The sequence below is a fragment of the Sporisorium graminicola genome, chromosome SGRAM_18 (assembly GCF_005498985.1).
Source record: "Sporisorium graminicola strain CBS 10092 chromosome SGRAM_18, whole genome shotgun sequence".
NCBI classification, from domain to species: Eukaryota; Fungi; Basidiomycota; class Ustilaginomycetes; order Ustilaginales; family Ustilaginaceae; genus Sporisorium; species Sporisorium graminicola.
Genome location: NC_043727.1, coordinates 355,992 through 375,981, shown reverse-complemented (window position 1 = coordinate 375,981; position 19,990 = coordinate 355,992). Strand labels below are relative to the sequence as shown.

The following is a 19,990-nucleotide window of genomic DNA, read 5'->3' as shown; positions in this document are numbered from 1 at the left end:
CAACGCATCGAGTTCATCTGCTTTCGGCGGCAACAGACAGCGTCACAGTCTGCTTCACCTCTCTTCGCCGCCCGTCTCGACTCGTCACCACTTCTCTCATCCTTTTCTGCATCACTCTGTTCCTCGCCTCCCACGACTTTTGGAACCATTTCGTTCGCTTCCTACACCCACTCAGTTCGTCCCTCACCGGCCACCACTCCAGCTCTCTTTCATTTGAACCTGCTTGATTCTAGAACCATCCCACGTCTTCATCTCCACGCCGCGCGTCGTCCATCTCTGTTGCATCTCATCTCTCCTAGATTCGTCCTCGCAGCGGAGTGCTCGCGCGCCTGCTCAACTCTTTCTAGCTCGGAATGAACTCGTCGGGTAGACCCACCACTGGCCGGCCAACAACGGGCCGCCCCACAACGGGCAGGCCAACCACCGGTCGTCCCGGCACGCGTGGTGGCACCGCAAACCATAGACCCCCTACACAGGGCCAAGGCGGCTATTCCGCTGCTCAGAACGACACGTACATTGAGGAGGAATGGGATGAAGAAGAATACGAATCCGAAGACGACGGAGATGTCTTTGCCTTTGTACCTCCCGACCTCGGCCCCGCCCCCGAGCTTCAGCATAACCCTCTCGACCCCTCCATAGACAACCAAAACCGCCAGCAGCACGAACAGCATGACCAGGACTACACCGCAAATCAGCCTGCCGCCGCCGCTGCCGCTCCAGACGTCGCTGACCAGAACGAGACCTACTACTACGATGAAGCTACCGGGGCTGTCTATGATTCACAAGGCCGCCTCGTCGACGTCTCGGCACAAAGTTTGGCTGCAGCACAAGCAGACGTGCCCGTACATGCGCAGGTCCGTGATCTGCAGCACGACGCCGATGAAAGAGCATCCCCCGCCTCTGAGGTAACCCTCGACAACGCCCTCGCCCCGTCCTCCTCCAAGCCACGCGCTTCCACCGACAATCGCTCCTATGACTCGGCCAGTACTTTCACACGCGATCCATCTGGCCAGCCGCTCAACCATGCGCGATCCTACGCCGCCTTCCCATCCATGGAAGCGCTGCCCGAAGTCGACTCGCTTCCTGCCAGCCGCAGTGGCAACTCGGAAATGCGTACCACTCTACCGCACGGCGCGCGCGATATTGGCACCACCGCCAGTGGAGGTATCTCGCTCGATCAGGCCATCCCTGCGCAAGGCAAGCGTCAGAGCGCCCAGATCGACGCCTTCCCTTCGTCGCTCCCCGAGCTCCGTCGCAGCGCCGACACAGAAGACGACGTCAAGTATCCGCTCGACTCGGCCGACTACGCATACGACGATGCATACAAGGACGACTTCCACATGGTCAACTTCAACGAGATGGGCCAAGGCCAAGGCCTCGTCCATCCTGCGCTCGAGAGCGCCGAGGTGGGCTCGAGAGGCGTGCGCATGGTTGAGCTCGAGATGGAGATGGAGGAAGACTCGCCCTACCCAGAAGTGCGTGCGTCCGTCTCCAACATTGACGACACCGACATGCCCGTCAACACGCTGCGCATGTGGTTCATTTCGTTCTTCCTCACCATCCTGGCCACTGGCGCCAACATGTTTTTCTCGCTTCGATATCCCGCACCCACCTTCTCGAGCACCATCGTATTGCTGGTCGCCTATCCCATCGGAAAGCTTTTGGCGGCAATCATGCCCATTCGCGTGTGGACGCTGCCGGGATGGCTGGGTGGCGCTGAGTTTTCTCTCAATCCTGGTATCTACAACATCAAAGAGCATGCCTTGACCTCGATTATGGCCAGCATCTCCATCATCACCGCCTACGGTATCAACGTCATCATCGTTCAGGACTCGGAACGCTACTATCACGAGCCCAAGACCGTTGGCTTTGACATCCTATTCATGCTCAGTTCGCAGATTATCGGTGTTGGGCTGGCCGGCCTGTGCCGACGCTTCCTCGTCTGGCCTGCTAGCATGATCTGGCCCCAGAACCTCGTATCTGCCACCATCCTCAACACGCTCCATGCCGAGGAAGATGGTGCGGATGGCACCATGACGCGCTTCCGCTTCTTCATTGTCTTTGGCACCGGCGCCTTTTTGCTGTATTGGGTGCCCGGTTACCTGTTTACCGCGCTCTCAGTGTTCAATTGGGTCTGCTGGATCTGGCCCAAGAACGTGCCGGTCAACGTGGTGTTCGGCACCATCTCGGGTCTCGGCCTTTCTACGCTCACGATCGACTGGACGCAGATCGCCTACATTGGCTCGCCTCTCGTCACTCCCTGGTGGGCCGAGTGCAACATCTTTTTTGGCTTTGTCATCTTCATCTGGATCGCTGCGCCCATCATGTGGTTCAAGAATGCGTGGTACCAGTCGTATCTGCCCTTCAACACGAGTGGCTCGTGGGACAGGTTTGGACAGCCGTACAACATCAGCCGTGTTATCACCAACGGTGTGGATCTCGACCAACCAGCTTACGAGAACTACTCGCCGCTCTACCTTTCAACCACCTTGTCGCTCGTCTATACCACGGGGTTCGCCATGTTGACGTCGGTGTTGACGCATACCGTGCTATACCACGGCAAGGCGCTCAAGAAGGGCTTCATGCGCATCCGCACCGAGGAGGACGACGTGCACGCCAAGTTCATGCGCCACTATCCCGAGACGCCCGACTGGTGGTATGCGTGCGTATTCTTGGTCGCACTCGTGTTCGGTGTTGTGATGGTCGAGGTGTATGATACGGGCTTGCCGATTTGGGCGTTGGTGGTGGCGATCCTCATTCCGACGATCTACATTCTGCCTGCTGGGTTCGTCTATGCTATGACGGGTCAGGCGATTGGTACAAATCTGATCGGTGAGCTGCTGGTTGGATACATGCTACCCGGCAAGCCGTTGCCCAACATGATCTTCAAGGCTTTCGCACTGCAGGGCCTGTTCGGTGGACTGCAGTTCGTGCAGGACCTCAAGCTGGGGCACTACATGAAGATCCCACCTCGCTTGACGTTTATCGCGCAGCTGTCGGGTGTGGTGGTGGCGTGCTTTGTGCAGCTCGGCGTTAAGAGCTGGATGTTCAGCAACATCGAGGGAATCTGTTCGCCCGACCAGCCGAACAGTTTCACCTGCCCGCATATCCAGGTGTTCTACACGGCGAGTTTGATTTGGGGCGCGATTGGGCCGGCGAGGATGTTCGGTCGCGATAGCATGTACCGCGGCATGTACTGGGCGATGCTGTTTGGCGCGCTGATCCCGATTCCGTTCTGGATGCTGGCGAGGCGGTATCCGAGGTCATGGATCAGGTACGTCTCGTGGCCGGTCATCTTTGCCAGTGTTTCGTTCATCCCTCCTGCGTCCGGGATCAACTATTCATCCTGGTTCGCCGTGGGTTTCGTGTTCCAGTATCTGGTCAGGAAGTACAACTTCAGGTGGTGGAGCAAGTACAACTTCGTTCTGGCTGCTGCGTTGGATAGCGGGACGATCATCAGTACGATCATCATCTTCTTTGCTCTCATCTTGCCCAAGAACGGATCGCTGCAGTTGAAGTGGTGGGGGAACGAGGTGCCGGGTACGACGTATGACAATCTTCGCTATGCATTGAAGGATGCGCCGGAGGGTGGATTTGGGAAGTTGCCGCATTTCTGATTGCTTGACCGCACACGTGTATTGCCATCAATGTGCATTCGCTTTTCGCCTCGGGATTTCTCGTGTGTGTGTGTGTGTGTGTGTGTGTGCTCGGATCATCGTCTCGCCAATTGAACACTTGGTCTGACGGTCGTGGCCGGTCTGTGAGACATCCCGGAGCGTTTCTCCTATGGATGGCGAACGGTACCCTAAGCGCCTCTGCACGTCGGTCAGAACTCCTCGAGCGTCAGCCGAGGTCATCCTCTGCCATCCTCTGCCTTGCTCAGGTTTAACGGCACGTCTCGCCAAATCGTTTCGCTGCGGCGCCCCCAGCATCACACTCTCGCTCATGACCCTCTCTCTTCCGTCGATCCTACCGCGCGCACCTTGGCACGCCACGCAGCGCGTCTTTCCAGAGCACACCGTCTCGATTAAAACTACAACCCAAAGACACAAGTACCGTTATTACATCTAACATATAGAGCCCCTCTCTCTCTTTCCAGTCGCTTAGCATTCAATGCGCATGCCCTTTTCAGCCATAACAAACCGGACGCCGAGCATGGCCGCCTGCTCCTCCTGGTTGAGCTCGTCCAGGATCTTCTGCGGGGCCGTACGGTGGTCCAGCCTGGGCTCGGGTGCAGCGAGCGGGGTGGTTTCGGCCTCGCTTTCGAAATCCTCACCGTGTGCAGCAGCTTCGAGCGACGAGCTGGCCGAAGTGGTGGATGTAGGCGAAGGAGGCTCCTCCGCTGCTGCTGCTGCCAGCGGCGCGTCCTCTTCCTGTACGAATGTCGGGAAGAGCGCCGGCTTGACATGGATCACAATGACACCCAAGCCCGCCAGCTGACCTTGAAGCTCCGAGTCTTGATCGTACACACCGCTGCTGCCAGGTTGCAGGTACTGCTGCTGCGTTCCTTCCGCCTCCGAGTCATCGTGTGTCGACACTGCAGCCGTGCCAAGCGGCGACGGCGCCAGATGAGGATGGATCGACCGCACTTCGCCATTGACCACACCACCAGCACCCCCCGCACCCGCACCGCCACTGACACCGTGGTGACCCGCACTACGGCTGCTCGCATTCGACGGACGGCGCATCTTTTCGCGATACCGCTTGACCATCTGAGCAAGCACGCGCAACTCGTCAAAGAGGTGCTCGACGGACAGGTGCCCATACAAGAACTCGGTAGGGTGATTCTTGGGGAAACTGCACTCCAGAAAGATGGCATTGAGCTTGCCTTCGGCAAATCGCTCGGCAGCGTGACTCCACACCTGTCGATTGCGAGGCGCTTTCGAGACACAGTCGGGCTCGACGTCACCAAAGAAGAGCACGTCCTTGTCGTGGTTCTTGTGCGTGATGAAGAATGCCGTCGAGTCGAGCGCGGGCGGTGCACGATCGATCGAGACGCGTCGAGGAGGCTGCTTGGTCGTGGAGGGAGCAGCAGAACCAGCACCTGCACCCGCACCGACGCCGAGGCCGCTGTTGCCCGCAGACGAAGCGGATGGGGTCCATGCCGAGGGAGGCGAAGGTCGTCGTTCGGAGCCCTGGGCGGTGCGAGGTCTTCGATTCTTGGCTGGCCTTTCGGGAGGCTGCCGGGTGTTGACAGTCAGAGTCTGGGTAGGGATGCTGGGCCCACTGCTCGCCGACGATAGCATGGCGACCGACGACAAGGAGCCAGACGAGGAAGATGTAGAGGCGGTGCCAGCGGGGGCAGCGGGAGAAGCTCGAGGGGACACAGGCTCACCAGGTCGCGCCGTTGCACCATCCATGGGCGCGAGCGAGGCGTTCGACGGTTTGCTGTTGGGCGCGAAAAACGGGCTGTTGTTGAACGATGGCCGACGGAAGGAAGCAATGTTGGACTCGCCTTCTTGCGAAATACTTTCGAGTGTGCGCATGCGATCGTCGACGCCTCGCGAGAGTTGGAAGGAACCCATCTGCGTGCTGATGGGCAGCGACATACGCTTACTGAAATAGTTCGAGTTTAGCTGTGCTGGTGTGTAGGTGGGCGTGGGCGGCGCGGGTGGCTCAGAGGGATTGAGACCGTGCGAGAGCGCAAAGGGCAGAACGCTGAGCGTGTCGCTGACCGAAAAGGGACGCTGGTTGTCGAGGCTGCGCATGTGGTACATGGTATGCGGTTCATCTTCCTTCCACGAAGCCAATTTGGGCCAAATCTTGCCATTGAACATGTCGAGGATGTTTTCGAGCGTAGCTTTGAGGCCAAAGACGGTCCTCTTGCCAGGCAGAGATGCAGAGCCGAGGACGAGACCGAGTATGTGATCGAGATGGGCGTGAGATATCAAAAAGGCACGCGAGAAGGAGGCCATGAGACCGGCTCGCAGGTAGGCAGAAGGGGTGGTGGAAGGGAACTCAAAGTCGTAAAAGGCGGAATCGGGCCCTTGCTGCTCGAGCACGTCGGTGAGCGCACCGAGCCAGGAACCGCCTTCGACTACGATGGAGCCATCTTGCCAGTTTTGGTCGGCGGGCTTGAGCAAGTAGCAAGAGCAGTCACCTTCAAGGGGGCCACCACCGGTGCCGAGACAGACAAAGCTGAAGGAAGGGGGTTGATGCTCGGGATGGAGTGAGACACGTGGTTGCTTGCGTCTGCGATAGTCGTCGGCCGAATAAAAGGACTGATCCGAGTGGGTGGATGTTCTGCGAAGTGCATTGCGAGCGTCTTCGCTGGTGCTTGCGACAGCGGCGGAGCCAGAAGGCTGATGCTGGGAGGACGACAAGCGATTCGATGAGGACGATGCGGACAAAGACGAGGGGTAATCCTGCCTAGCAACGGATGACGATGATAATGATGGGTTCGCCATGGCTGGCAACGATTGGACCGACGGCTGAGTTGCGGGAAGGACAAGACGAAATGTAGGCGTGTGCGGCGAGAAGTACGGAAAGCAATTTTTGGCGAGCAGGTGGATTTACGATATGAAATGAGGGGATCGAATCTCGTGTGATGCGAGATGACGACGTTCTCCCGGTTGCTTCGCTGTTGGGGCGGTTGCTGCAAGGGCGAAGTTGTTTTTATGCGTGGGGAGATGTGATGCGAAGAAACAACGCGTGAAGCGCGGTGGAGAGGAGATCGACCTTGCTCGGCAGTTCTGAGAGCAGGCGTCGTCGGTGTCAGTCAGAGAGGCACTCCAGGGCACCGATGCAGAGACTGCAAGAGACGACGACTTGAGCTTGGCGTTGAGGCGAGACGAGACGAGACGAGACCAGGCCGGACGCCAGAAGGATGACAAGTTCGAGAAAATGTGTTGGTGGTGAAGGCGAACAAGGCAGTCGCTCGACCAAGATGAGAGGGTGGGGTTGGGTGTCGATATAGTTGCTGCCAAGAGGGTTGGGAAGAGGCCGAGCAAGTCAACGCAGGTTCATTTCGGGATGGACCTCAGTGAAAACAAGCAACGCCACTTGCAATTGTTGCCAGGCGCAGGATGCAGGAACAATGGTGATGATGAGCTTTGCTCTGCAACCCCCAAGTGCCTTTGGATTTGCCGATGGGATGAGCAGGAATGGCGATCTGCGAGTGGTTCTTGGTATGAGAACGCTTCCGACTGATGAAGGGCGGAGCAGCAGAGCAGGCGCCGCGAAGGATGTTGCAGAACAACCAGCTGCAGATGAGCGAAAAGGTCGCGCGATGGACGTAGAACGGATGGCAAGGTACGGAGCCGAGGCCGAGGCAAGGGAGTGGTAGGCAAACGCAGATGGCAGTGAGAAAGAGAGATGCGGAAACCAGGTTCGGACCAGACAGTGGAGACAAAGGCGAGACGAGTGCAAGAGCAAGAGCGAGAGCGAGAAGCGAGAGAGGGCAAAGGCAGCGATCAGGGTTCTCGACTCTGCAGTCTAAATTCAACTCGAGCTTGAGCGATCAGAGCAACAGCAGAGTAGTACCTCTGCGCAACATTCGCGCAAACGCAGCGGCAGAGCGAATAGCAGCGAAACAACAAAGCGCCGGAGACTTGCCGCTCTCCGCTCTCATTTTTACTGATGCGGATTGGACCAAGCTTGCGAGCGCACTCCGACTGCATAGTGTGAAGCAGCAGCAGCAGCTCAGCCAGTCTCGGGAAGCGGTCCAAACGCTCAAAACAAATTAGCGTCGCAGGCGCGTGGCACAGCGAATTCATCACTACTGCACTCGGCCACGCGAGAGACACGGCGAGAAAATACACATTCAAAACCCAATTTCAAGCCGGTTGCGTCTGCGACTCGGTCACTGAGCAGCGGATCTGCCTTAGGCGAAGTGCGTGGCTGCTCTAGCGAGTCGTCGACATTGACGGCCATTGTTCAGTCAATAAGATTCGTCGCTCGAAATCAACTGAAATTCTCTTCGGGAGCGAGTCGATCTTACAAAGTTGCAGCCAATCCGGTAACAGACCGAGGCACAGATTAGACAGTGCACCACACCAACGCCACCGTCACTACGGTCGCCATCGCAACGCTAGACACCAACTCACACTTGCGCTCTTGAGATGCGGCGCATTCGCCGTACGAGTTCTTCCGTTCCCCCGGTCAACCAATCGCAATGTCTGTGCACCAGGATGACCCAAGCTCGCCATACTCTATCGACAAGGACTCCAAGTCGTACCGTGGTATCAAAGCTCGATTCTTGCAGCTCCACCCACTCTCGCCGAGTAGCGGAGTGTGACCTTCAGGGTCGTCCTTCTCAGGATGTCTTGCCTGTACAGCCAGCTGTGTTGCAAATTTGACCCAGTGTTTTTCCTGCATCGGCTTGGATGGCCGTAGCCGAACGACCGCGGGTCCAGGCACCCGTCGCAAACGCGCGCGACCTCGATTTGCCGCCCGCCCCGACCAGACAAGCCGATCTCATTGGGCCGCTAATGCTGCCGTATTTGCAATTGCCTCCTCATGCTGCGGGTATCTCGGCACCGGGTCAGCCCAGCCGCAAACCCCGAACACCAGCTTGCGCTTCTGCTCAACCTCGATCGCCTCTGTGGCGCTCGCGACATATCCGTTCGGGCTCAACACGCCAAGTCTCTGTGTACCATCAATCGGTCGATTCGAGCCAGATGGGTCAATTTTGCCTCTGTTCTTTGTTGTGTCCTAATTACAAATGTGTGCGTTGCTTTTCATGCTCAATGCTTGGATCAAACCCAGTCTGCTGTGTGCAGCCAGCGCGCCTTCCACCTCAGCGCCCTGTCATGATGTAATTGAGCGCGCGTAGACTTCGAAGCAACACGGCTTGCGCATTCGCCGGGCTCGCCAACGTTGCCAACGCCTTGGACTCGATTCGCTGTGCTCCGCTCATCGCCGAAAGTCGATCGGTCACCGTCGGCCCGCTGATCACGATACCCGACTGCGTCACGCCGGCTGAAGCGGCTGCTGCTGCTGCTGTCGCCGCTGCTCCTGGCGTCAGATCGCCCTCGCCACTACTCGCGCCCGCCTTCTTGTCTGCTGCTGCCGGGTCCTCCTCCTCCTCCTCCTCGACCGGCTCGGGAAGCGTTGACAGGAGCGCGTCTAGATCGCCCACCAGCGACCGCGAAGCCTGGTTGGCCTGCTCTCGTAGTGCGCCACAGATCGTCGGTCGAGCATCTTCAAGAAGGTCGACATGCCATGCGATCGCCAACGTGTTCTGGAAGCCCTTGCTCGAGATCGCCGTCGCCAACGGCTTGACCAAGTTGCGCAATCGCTCGGCCGGGATGTCCGGAACGGTGTTTTCCCGCTCTTCGCCGCCTGGCTGCGCAGACTTGGGCGCTGCTGGAGTTGCTGCGCCGCCACTTGTGTTGCTTGAGGTAGCTGCCGCGGCGGCTGGTGTGGCTTCGCTAATGTTGGCGTTAGGACCACCGCTTCGTACCATTTCTGTGCTTGTAGCCGCTTCTTTCGATGCGTCCGTTGCCGTCGTCACTGGCTTCGCGGTCGTATCGACAGCCTTATTGCGAGCGATCCACAAAAGAGGTTTGGTTGCCGTGCTGATGAGCGCCAGGAGCGAATCCACCAATTGGCTGTTGACCAGAATCGTCTCCTTGGACAGCAATCCGAGCAATACGTTAATGGGCGCCGTGCCGCGCTCCGAGGCATCCGTCTCCTTCTCCTTGCCCTTGGCTCGCTTGAGCGGTCGCGAGTCATTTCGCAGGAACCACATGGCCGCTTCCTCGTTGACCGAGGTCAGGTGCAGTAACGTCTCGATGCTGCGTGAAGCGATCAGGAACGGCGCCTCGTCACCCGTCTTGGACAAGGGCGCCGTCGATCCGGCGTTTCCTTGGCCGCCTTGATGCTGCACTGCGCTGGCTGGGCCCGAGTTGGCCCGTCTAGGCGTCGGTCTCGAGGGTGTAGAGTTCATGCGGTTGGCGCGGTTGCTCACCGACACAAATGAGCGGTCAACAGCGTGTGCATCTACCGATCCTTCTGACAGCACCATCAGAAGCAGATTCAGCAGCTCCGAGCGCGTCTTGGCATTCTCACACAGGTTGGCAAGCACCTTGTGCAGGTTCGTCTGCTTGGCGTTCATCTGCGGGAAAAAGAGAAGTCGGACGAGCGTTGCAAGACCCGACTTGTCGAGCAGCTGGATCGCGTCTCGCTGTGGCCCTCCCTTCGAGGGTTGCACCTTGACCACGTCACGCGCATCGGTGCCTCCTGGTCGGGGAATGCCAGACACGTTGAGCATTCGCATTGGCATCGCGCCTAGTCGGGCAGAGGTAGATGCAGGCGCAGCACGGACCGTGCCGCTGGAAACATCCTGGCTATCTTCTTCGTCATCGAAGCGGCGATGCTGTCGGTTGCTTCCATCGGCATGTTCGTTGTGTAAGAACGCGATCGCCATCGGGTCCGGTGCACCGCCAGGCCCACCTCGAAGGACCCGTTCGATAGAGTCGAGATACTCGTTTGAGGCAGAGCCCGCACCGTCGCCATCGGCGGGTGCGGATGATGCAGCAGGGGCTGCACCTTCGCGAGCGGTTGGCGCTGATTCCTCGCCAGGTCGATCTCCAGATCCACGCGAAACCATCTGCTCGCGGATCCGGCGGCGCGACGTCTCGAGCGCCTCCTGCTGGATCACTTCGGCGCGCAGCTCAGGCGGTAGAGCATCAAGAAACTCCGGTGCGATCGACGTCGGCTGCGGCAAGTTGTTGGTCGCTTCCGCAGCACGACGCTCGCGGAAGTGCTGGTTGAGCACCTCCTCACGCAGGTCGTCAGGAAGTGCCTCGAGGAAGGTAGGGTCGATGCCCGTGTCCGAGATGTCAATCTCTTCGCCGTTGATCGAGATCGTAGTGCGTGTAGCTTCGGTAGAGTGCTGGGCATGGGTGTTGACCGCAGCAGAATCCGACGCCTCCGTGTCCTGCCTAGTGGCCGAGCCGGTCGGGACAGATTCAGCGTCCGCCATCTCGACATCGTCGGGTACCACAGCCGACGCAGAGGAATTTGGTGCGGGCTCGGGACCAGCAGTGTTGCCCGCGGCAGAATCCATGCGAGTGTTGGCATCATTGGCACCAGTCGCACTTGCCGGCTCGCCTGTTTTAGGTCCCGTAGGAGGCGTGGCTGAGGCAGAAGATCCGCTTGCCTGCGCCTGACGCTCAGCATCACCGTCGGCCAGCATCTGCCTAGCACGGTTCTCGCCTTGGCGCAACCGATCGCGAGCCTCCTCGAGCTCCTTTTCGGTGCGCTCCTTCCCTTCACGCAAGCGCTTGAGCTCATCCTCGGCCTGCTCTCGTGTCTTCTTGGCCTGCTCGAGCACCTTGCGGTCCTCCTCCAGCTGACGACGCGTCTCGATACGGTTCTTCTTGAAGCCAGGCAGGAGCGCGTTGATGAGATGGGCACGCATCTTGGAGGTGCGTTCGCTCGACACAACGGAGGAAGGCAGCAGGATGAGCGCCTCTTCGGTCCACCTCGTGAGGGTGGTGCTGGGAGTGAACGATCGCGCAAGGGCGACGGGGTCATTCATGACAGCAGCTTGCCTGGAGCTGGATGCCCGCTGCCCATCGCCTCCGAACACGGCTTGGCCATGCTGGGTATGGCTGTGAGGGTGATGGTGGTGATGATGATGATGACCTCCACGGCCAGGTCGGCCAGTCACGTCGACAGCATCGATGCGCATGCGACCGCCATCGCCAAGCTCGATGCGGATGCCCTGGTTGCCGGCGCCGCCTCGAGTGAGAAGATTTTCGAGGAATTGCAAGGCACCTTCGCCCACAAAGTCCTCTACCGACTGCGCCCAGTCCGCATAGCCAGAAGGAAGCTGGACGCCGCCAGAGCCACGACCGGTGGCTCGTCCAGCATGACGGCTGGCGTCTGCGTCGGATTGGTCGACCAGCAAGGGGTGCGTAGAGATCTCGTCCGAGGGCGGTGCCGTGCGGCGAGGTGCCATCATCGAGTCAAAGTCGAGCAGGTTGCGTCGGCGATGACCGCCCGTGCCACTCGCCATGTTTGCGATGGCGTTAGGGAGGAAGAAGTTGGGCGGCAAAAGACCGGCCGATCGCGGACGATCGCCCGAGACGCCCGAGCCAGGCATGCGCGGATCATTCGTCCAGCCCCAGTTGGCGCCGAAGCGATCGTCCACCGGAGCAGCGTATTCCTCAGCAAGCTCGAGCTGCGACAGATCGTCATGATCCATGTCACCATCCATCGAGTCCTCTTCGAGCATTTCGATCTCTTCGTCGTCCATGATGCCGTCACCTACGTCGCCGTCCATCAAGGCTGCGTCGTCGCCTTCGTCGAACTCTTCGGGAATGGCAGGCATGCCGTCCTCGCCGTCTTCAAAGACAAAGTCGAGCGTCTCCTCGTCGTCATCGTCGTCGTCCAGGTCGCTGTTCCCCTCGTCGTCATCCTCGTCGTCGGTCCACTCGTCTTCTTCGTCGACAATGCTGATGTCGTCGCGGTGACTGCCGTGGCTGTGCGAATGTGTGTGGTTGTCATCGTCATCGTCCGAGTCCTCGTCGCTCGAGTCGTCCATGTCGGTGTCCGAATCGGTGATTTCCATGACGTGCGGATCGTCACCGTCGAGACCCTCAAGCTCCTCGTCCGTGGACAGCTCACTACCCGTCTCGGAGTCAAAGTCCTCCATCTCCATATCCTCGTCGTCATCCATGTCCTCGTCCGACATTTCATCGTCGTCCAAGCCTGTCTCCATCTCGCCCGTGTGCATGCCCAGTGACGAGTTGCGGTAAAAGTCAGGAGTGTCTTCGCGCTCAATGTCGTGATCATCGTCATCATCATCGTCAAATGCCTCCTCCATGTCGTAGTCCGAAGACAAGTCGGTTTCGTCTTCGGACTCAGCAATGACGGCACGGCCACTGTTCTTGTCCTTGGCCTTGCCCATCCGGATTGCAACCTTGGTCAGGTGCTCCAGCGGCCGCAAGATGGCTTCCAGCAGTGATTTGACGGTGGGCAGGTTGAGATCGAAGTCGGCAATGGCGCTGGTGAGTACGGTGACGAAGTTCTTCTCGAGCATCGTCTTGGCCATGTGCAGGGTCAGATCCTCGGCCTGCTTGCCCCCCGGCTTGTTGGGGCGAGCGATCAATAGTCGGTAGCAGAGTTCGCTGAGCGCAAAGAGCCGGCCGTAGCGCACCTCGATGGATTCGGACGAGGACGCTGCTTCCTTTATCGACCGGGCTATCGCATCCAGCACCGTTTTGCGCACCGAGACCAGGTCGGCGGGCACCTCCTTGACATCGTTGTGCATGCTGACATCGGCCGAGAGTGCCACAAGCACCGACATGGCCCAGTTGGACAATGTCATCTTCCTGCGCAGCTCACTACTGTCGTACGAGTTCAGGAAGCCAGCGGGGACGAGCTCGGTCAAAAAGGTGCTCAGGATACCAGCGCGCGAGCGAGCCGAATCTTTACCTCCAGGCGTGCCAGGGGCAAAGGCGACACTGGCCGACGCAGTGGCAGCAGGCGACGACATGGACGTCGTGGACGCGCCGACGGCAGCGGCAAAGAGACGCTTCTTGTTGAAGTTGACAAAGGATGTCTTGCACGAAGCGTACGACGAGAGAAGCTCCGTGAGGCATTGCATGAGGAACGAAGAGTAGAAGAACGTGATATCGTCTTGTTTCTCTTCCTCGGTCTTCTCTTGCGGTTGGCCCGACGAGGCGGTGGAGCCAGTGGTTGCTAGCGTGCCATTCGAGGAGACGCTACCGTCACCAGTGCCACTGGCTCCGGCTTGAGCTGCGTCCTGGTTGGCGCTCGAAGCATTTGCATTCGCAGCAGCACCGCTCTGCGCACCTGCCGTCGATTGAGGTTTCTTGGCAGTGCTCTTCAAAAGCTCAGTCAGGAGGTACCCCATCAGCCGATCGAGCTCTTCGGACGGGGCATGGACGGTCGTCGACTGCGCCGCTGTTTTGAAAAAGGCAGGCTCGTCTGTCGTCTTGCCGTCAACACCTTCAGCAGCCGAGTCCATAGGATCATCGCCGAGACGTAGGCTCGCCAGGCTCGCCTGCCCGTTGCCGGCCAGATCCGAGGGCGACTCCTTGGTCCCGGCCTCGGCGGCGCTCGTTTCTTGGAGAAGCTTGATGTGGCCGCTGCCCTTGGTGGGCGAGTATTCGGTCATCTCTACCTTTGCAACCGCCGACTCGAGGAAGACGTCCGGATCGCGCAAGACGGCGCAGTCCAGGTGACGAACAAGCGTCGATGTATCGCTGGTCTTGTTGCGCGACTGCGCCACAAGGCTGTGGATCTCCTGAGCCATAACTGTCGCGAGCGTCTGCGCATCCTCGATGATGTGTCGAAGCACCATAGCCACGAACGGCTGGCAGCCCGAGACCTGTTTCGGTTCCAGTACGCGGAAGGGCTCAAAGATCAAGCGGACGCCGCCTTCGCGAGCGAAGCGGGCTGCATACGAGTGATTGCGTGTCAAAACGGTGAGCAGGCGGAAGGCTGCCAGCAAATCGTTCCTCTCGAGCGTTGTCGCCTCGCGGAAGATCTGCAGAGCAAAGTGGAACAGCGCTTCCGAGATTGGCACGGAGCCTACGCGAACGCGCGGCAAGACGGGCTTGTCCGAGATCGTGGTGTTGGCGGAGCCGGCACTGTCGACAGCAGCTTCGGCTGACTTGTTCTCGCTCGCCTTGCCCGCACCGGACGCGACAGTGCCAGCGTCGACGGGAGCATCAAGCAAAGCGTCGTCCGGTTTGACTTCTGCAATGTCCTCCGAGAACCCGAGAATACCAACAAGGGCAAGGATCAGCGATGCAAGCCATTTGGGCGGCGTCGAGGATGGCTTCGGTGGTTGCGTCGCCGAATCGGTCGAGGCCTGAGCGGTAGTTGATTGCGACGCAATTGCAGCGGTGCTCGAAGCTTGAGACGCAGAAGCGCGGGAGCCATAAAGCTGGATCAGACCTTCGAGCGACCTGAGAACCAAGGTAGCAACGTCGCGGTCCAGCTGCTTGAAGATCTGCTCGTCGTGCAAGACAAGAGCAAGCAGCTGCACGCGCAGTGCAATGAAGTCGGCCTTGGCGCCAAATGCGGCAGAAGCTTCGGAGTCAATCACCTGGACGAGCATTTCGATACGTGCCATCGCCTGGGCTCGTTCCGAAGCCTGCAACATGATGGCTGACTTGACCTCAAACACCAGTGCAGGATGACGATCGGCTAGTTCGAGACCTCGCTCCACAATCGCGGCGCGAAGATCCGTTCGGCATTGGTCCAGATCGGCCTTCCTGGCAGCCACTTTGAGCGCGTCCATGGTGTCGTCTGTTTCCGTCTGCTTGTCGCCGGCGTGGGCATCGGATCCGCTGCTTGCTCCGGCGTCGGCCATGGGTGCATCTGACACGCTGCCTCTCGCTGCATTCGAGTCATCATGCGCAGGCGCAGTCTCATCCTGGTCCTCCCAGGCTTCTGCGTCGTCATTGGCAGCAGCCGTGGCCGGAACGCCCGGGGTAGCTTCAATTGTAGCATCGTTGACTGGCTGAGCAACGGACTCGACAGCTGCACGAGCTCCATTCTGCGTTTCTGCGGCGCCGGGAGTGCTGTCGTCGTTCCACGGCTGGTTGGGATTGTCCCGGTAGTGGAAGACAACATCATCGTGCATCAGCAGATACTCGGTGGCCGCGTTCAGATTATTCTGGCAGCGAGACAAAGCGTGTCGCGCGGCGTTTTCGGGGAAGCCCATGTCGACCATGGTGCGCACGCGCTCTTCATTGGGTGGCCTACGAACGGGCGGAGGAATCACCCGAGGTGCACTACCGAAGGCAAATGGATTGCGCATGTTGAGCAGCGTTGGCATGGTTGACTCGAGCGTCCCGGATGCGCCAGAGGGACCCGAGACGGAGGCTTGTCTCTTCGGTAGGGGGGCGGACTCGTTCTGACCCTTGAGGATGGTCAAGAGATTCTGTAGCATCAGGCGATTCACCGACGCAGGCAACGACGGCAGCCAGGGCTTGTCCCACAAGGAAAGCAGCAGCTGGAGCACCCTCAAGCGGATGTTGACCAAGTATGCATGAGGCTCAAAGACGTCCTTGCCGCCGTCGCGAATGAGCTGCGTCGTCTGCGCCGAGTCGGTGAGACCCTTGCAGTGAACGAGCTTGAGCAGCAGGCCAAGCGTCACCTTGAGACCACCGCAGGTGTGGCCCAGCTTGATGCCAGCTTCATCGATGTCGGTGGGCGAGAGTTCGATGCTGTTGCCGTGGCCATTGTAGAATCGGTCGATCTCGGCTACGTAGCGACGAAAGAGATTGAAGAGGGCGTCGAGACCGCCTTGCTTGTCCCAGGCTCGTAGGATGGCTGGATAGACGACGGGAGAGGTCGGACGTTCATCAAACAAGAGACAGCTCGTCTGGCAGATCATAAGCATGGCAAAGGCAAAGCTGTTGATGCCGTTGCTCGATTCGCGCCACGTGAGATGCTCCTTGAGAAATGTGGCGATCTCGACCGAGGCCGTGTACGCCGCAGCTTTGTGGGCTGCATCGACGCTGCGGCGCGGGGCAAGGTAGCGCACGGTCTCCTCAAAGAGTGAGGTCAGCGACGACGGGATCTGCGAGGCGACGTAGCGGAGTGCAGCTGCGTTTCGCTGTCGTGGGTCTTCCTCCTGAGGCTGCCCAGAGCCTGCCGGCTGCGCACGCTGCTCCACAGTGCCGGCAAGGTCCTGCAAGAGATCGCCGGGCACACCGTGCTGAGGCGTGCGTTGCACGTGCATCGACTGCGTGGACGAGCCTGCGGTGCTGTTCGAGTTTGCAGGGCCAGGGTGTTCCGCAGTGGTCGAGGAAGGTGGCTGCTGCGATGCGCTCTGCGAAGATTCGGCAGATCTAGTTTCAGCACCGGCCTTTTCTGTCCCGGCGGAGGGAGGTGGAGGCGGCAGCGAAGTCTTGAGCAGCATGTTCTCCCAAGCACAGGCACGGTGAATCGCGCCGAGCTCCTCAAGACTGATGGTGCCAGAGGTTGTGCTGGCCACGAGTGTTTGCAGGAAGATGGATGGGAGCTTGTGACCAACGTAAGTGATGGTGCAGACGTCCGTGAAGAGGTGTGTTCGCGAGCACAGACCAACGAGCTTACGGAAGGCAAGGTTGGCGCGCTCCGCCTCGGCCTCGTCGCGAGGCGCTGCCATCCACAGAAGGCGCGAGACCGTGTTGTCGTAGGTCAGAGAGGCGAACGACTTGTCGGGCACACCAAACAGCGCCGCCACTTCCTCCGAGGCGGCTTTGACGTCCCTGAGCATGGCAATCAACACCGTGCTAGGACTGATCTCGGCCATCAAGCGAACGAGTGTGACGAGTGAGTCGGCGAGCAGCGAGACCGAAAAGTCGTAGGGAAGGCACGGCAGCGAGTAGAAGCCGAGCAGCTTGTCGAAGCCGTCCATTTTGATGAAATCCTTACAATGCGAGGTGGTCTGGAAGAGACCCTCGAGGACACGGGCGACAACGTCAATGGAGGCAATGACCGGATTTGACTCGAGCTTGGTGATGTCCTCCTTGCGAATCGGATCCGGCTCATCTGTGACGACGTCGGCCAGCGCCACCGATCGACCGCCAGTGGAGCCCTCGGCAGCGGTGGCAGCGGCTTCGGAGGCGGCAGCATCGCCGACTGGAAGCAGACCGTATGCTGCGCGCGCCTTTGCATCTTGCGGAAGCACAAAATTGCGCCCCATCTTATTAATGTCGTCAAGCGAGCGCATGATCGAGTCCATGACGAGCGTCTTGAGGCTCGGCTGGTGGCGCATGAGTTCGTCGATGGCAGCACCAAAGGCGTTGGCGTTGTCGCGATCCTGGAAGACCTTGCTGTGACGCTCCGAGGTGAAGAGCGAGAAGAGCTTGGGGATCAACGGACGCGAATTGAAGAGGTCCAGACCGGCTTGGTTGAGGCAGATGGCTCCAATCGCGTTGGGAATCGCGTAGATGACGTCCCAGTGCGCCTCGATATCAGCTTCGATGGCATCAAATAAGACCTCGGGGATCTTGGCTTCCTGCAAGATGGCCAGAGAGGTGGGCTCATTGTGTACAAACGTCGAGGTGATGAGGATGGCCAAAGCCAAGATCTGCGGTCCAAAGATGGAGCGGTTGAGGATGATGCGCTTGAGCGAGTTGGGCAGTGTTGTGTTGACGAGGTTGCGCAGGCCGTCGCCCGTGCCGGTGGAAGCCATCATTTGGGTGATGGACTTAAACATGGCTCGAAGCAGCGAGGCGCGACCGAAGGCGAGGCGGCCGTAAAGGTTGTCTGGGCCTGACTCACCAAAGATGCTGTCGCTCATGCGATCCGTCGAGCCATCTTCAATGTCACGATCGACCTCGGCCTTGATGCGATCGACAACGACGTCGAGACCGCGCGCATTGCAAAAGAGGTCAAAGGCTTGGGGCACTGCATACGTGAGGCTGTCGATAAGGCCGATGGCTCGAGAGACGGTGCGCTGCACCATGTATCGGTCCGGATTAGGGATGTTGATGAGATCGACGAGCAGGGGGATGAGACCGGCACCGACGATCGTGTGGCTAGCGGACGAAGAGGTAGCAACGAAAGCGATGAAGCTCAACACAGAATCGACAAAGTGTTCGCTCGAAACAGGAGCGTTGGTGCGCAGATCGTCGATGAGGTTGCGCAACACGCTGAGGATGATGCCGTGGTTGACCGAAGCATTGACCGAGTTGAGCACAACGCTCATCCTGTTGCGGTACCGCCCAAGACTGTCGAGGGCGTAGAAGGCGCTGCTTTGGATAGCCATGTCGAATTTCTGGACAGGGTCGACGAGGGCAGCGATGCGCTGGATCAAGTCGGGCTCGTAGAGGAAGAGCTGAGTGTTGGCGATGGACTCGTTGATGACGAGACCATAGCTGGCGATGGCTAGGAGGCGACACACGAGCAACTGCTTGCGAGATGATCCATTCTGAAGACCAAGCGCCAGACGGATGCGTTGGAACAGCTCGAAGCGCTCCTCAGGAGGGATCTCGTAGGTCTCGACCGCTTTGGCCAACAGATCGACAGAGTCGCCGTTGGCCTCGGTGATCTTGCCCAGGTCGACGGTGATGAGACCCTCGCGACGGCCACCGGCGGCAAAACTGGATCCAGAATGCGCAGCAGCGCCACCCTCGCTGCGGTCGTCTGTTCGTGTAGGTGTCACAGGCAGCGCACCGGAAGAGAGGGCTGGCAGCATGGCAGGACGTTGGTCTCTGTTACGGGAGCGAGTTGGCGTAGAGGTGGCCTGGTTGTGGAGCTGAAAGTGATGAGACTGATGTGGCGAAGCAGCGCTGCGAGCAGCACGGGACGAATCGGTGCTTGCGAGCGCCGATGACGATGCGACGGGTTGCTGCGAAGAGGTGGCAGTGCTGTTGGCGGCAGGACCCGTGCGCCGGAAGAATTGGAAGATCACATGCGAGAGTTCCGAGGGCATGTGGACTTCGGGCTGAGCCACATCGGCGAGCGACACACCATGATCCCGCGGAGTCCAGATCATGGCGAGCGTGGTAAGACGCTCCTTTGAGATCTGAAACTCGTGTCGAGGATGGTGGCTGTTGTGCTGCTGTGCGGCTCGCAGCACCAAGCGCAGCGTGGCTTCGAGAACGTCGAGGTCACGAGTGCAAAAAAGCTCATTGAGGTGCTCGAAGGAATTGTAAAGCTTGCGGTTGGTGCAATTCTCGATGAGCAGACGCGAGAAGCGCAGAATGCTGACGACGAGACGCTTTGTGAGGGGCGTAAAGTTGTTAACCTGGATCTTGGCTACTTCGTAGTCACGGCAGACATTTTCAAGGATGGTATCGAAGCGATTGAGGGCGCCAGTCCAGTAGTAGAGATCGCCTCGAGGCCAGCACCACTCCGATACGCTGTCGAGCACGGCGGGGAGCTCGTCGTCGGATGAGTTTGTGATTCGATCCTGCAGAGCCACCACCTCAGGGGCCTATGAGAGAAGATTAAGGAATAGGGAGTAATCGAGGTCAGTGCGGTTGCTCTGCGTACTTGCTTGCATACTCCACCGGATCCAACTTACAGCTGCTGCCAGACGCTTGGGCGTCTTTGTGATCTTCATGGT

General features: G+C 59.2%; 3 protein-coding genes across 3 annotated transcripts; 1 reads left to right on the top strand and 2 right to left on the bottom strand.

Annotated features, from left to right (window-relative positions):
* Positions 1-353: 353 nt before the first annotated feature.
* Positions 354-3,617, top strand: EX895_002929 (uncharacterized protein; the record flags this gene model as incomplete). Its single annotated transcript, XM_029883527.1, has 1 exon — positions 354-3,617. One exon carries the CDS (start codon positions 354-356, stop codon positions 3,615-3,617), a length of 3,264 nt encoding a protein of 1,087 aa, XP_029740204.1.
* Positions 3,618-4,103: 486 nt separating this feature from the next.
* On the bottom strand, positions 4,104-6,407 carry EX895_002928 (uncharacterized protein; the record flags this gene model as incomplete). Its single annotated transcript, XM_029883526.1, has 1 exon — positions 4,104-6,407. The coding sequence occupies one exon, from the start codon at positions 6,405-6,407 to the stop codon at positions 4,104-4,106; it is 2,304 nt and encodes a 767-aa protein (XP_029740203.1).
* A 2,330-nt stretch (positions 6,408-8,737) lies between these two features.
* Positions 8,738-19,987, bottom strand: EX895_002927 (uncharacterized protein; the record flags this gene model as incomplete). Its single annotated transcript, XM_029883525.1, has 2 exons — positions 8,738-19,858; positions 19,949-19,987. The coding sequence occupies 2 exons, from the start codon at positions 19,985-19,987 to the stop codon at positions 8,738-8,740; spliced, it is 11,160 nt and encodes a 3,719-aa protein (XP_029740202.1).
* Positions 19,988-19,990: the final 3 nt, after the last annotated feature.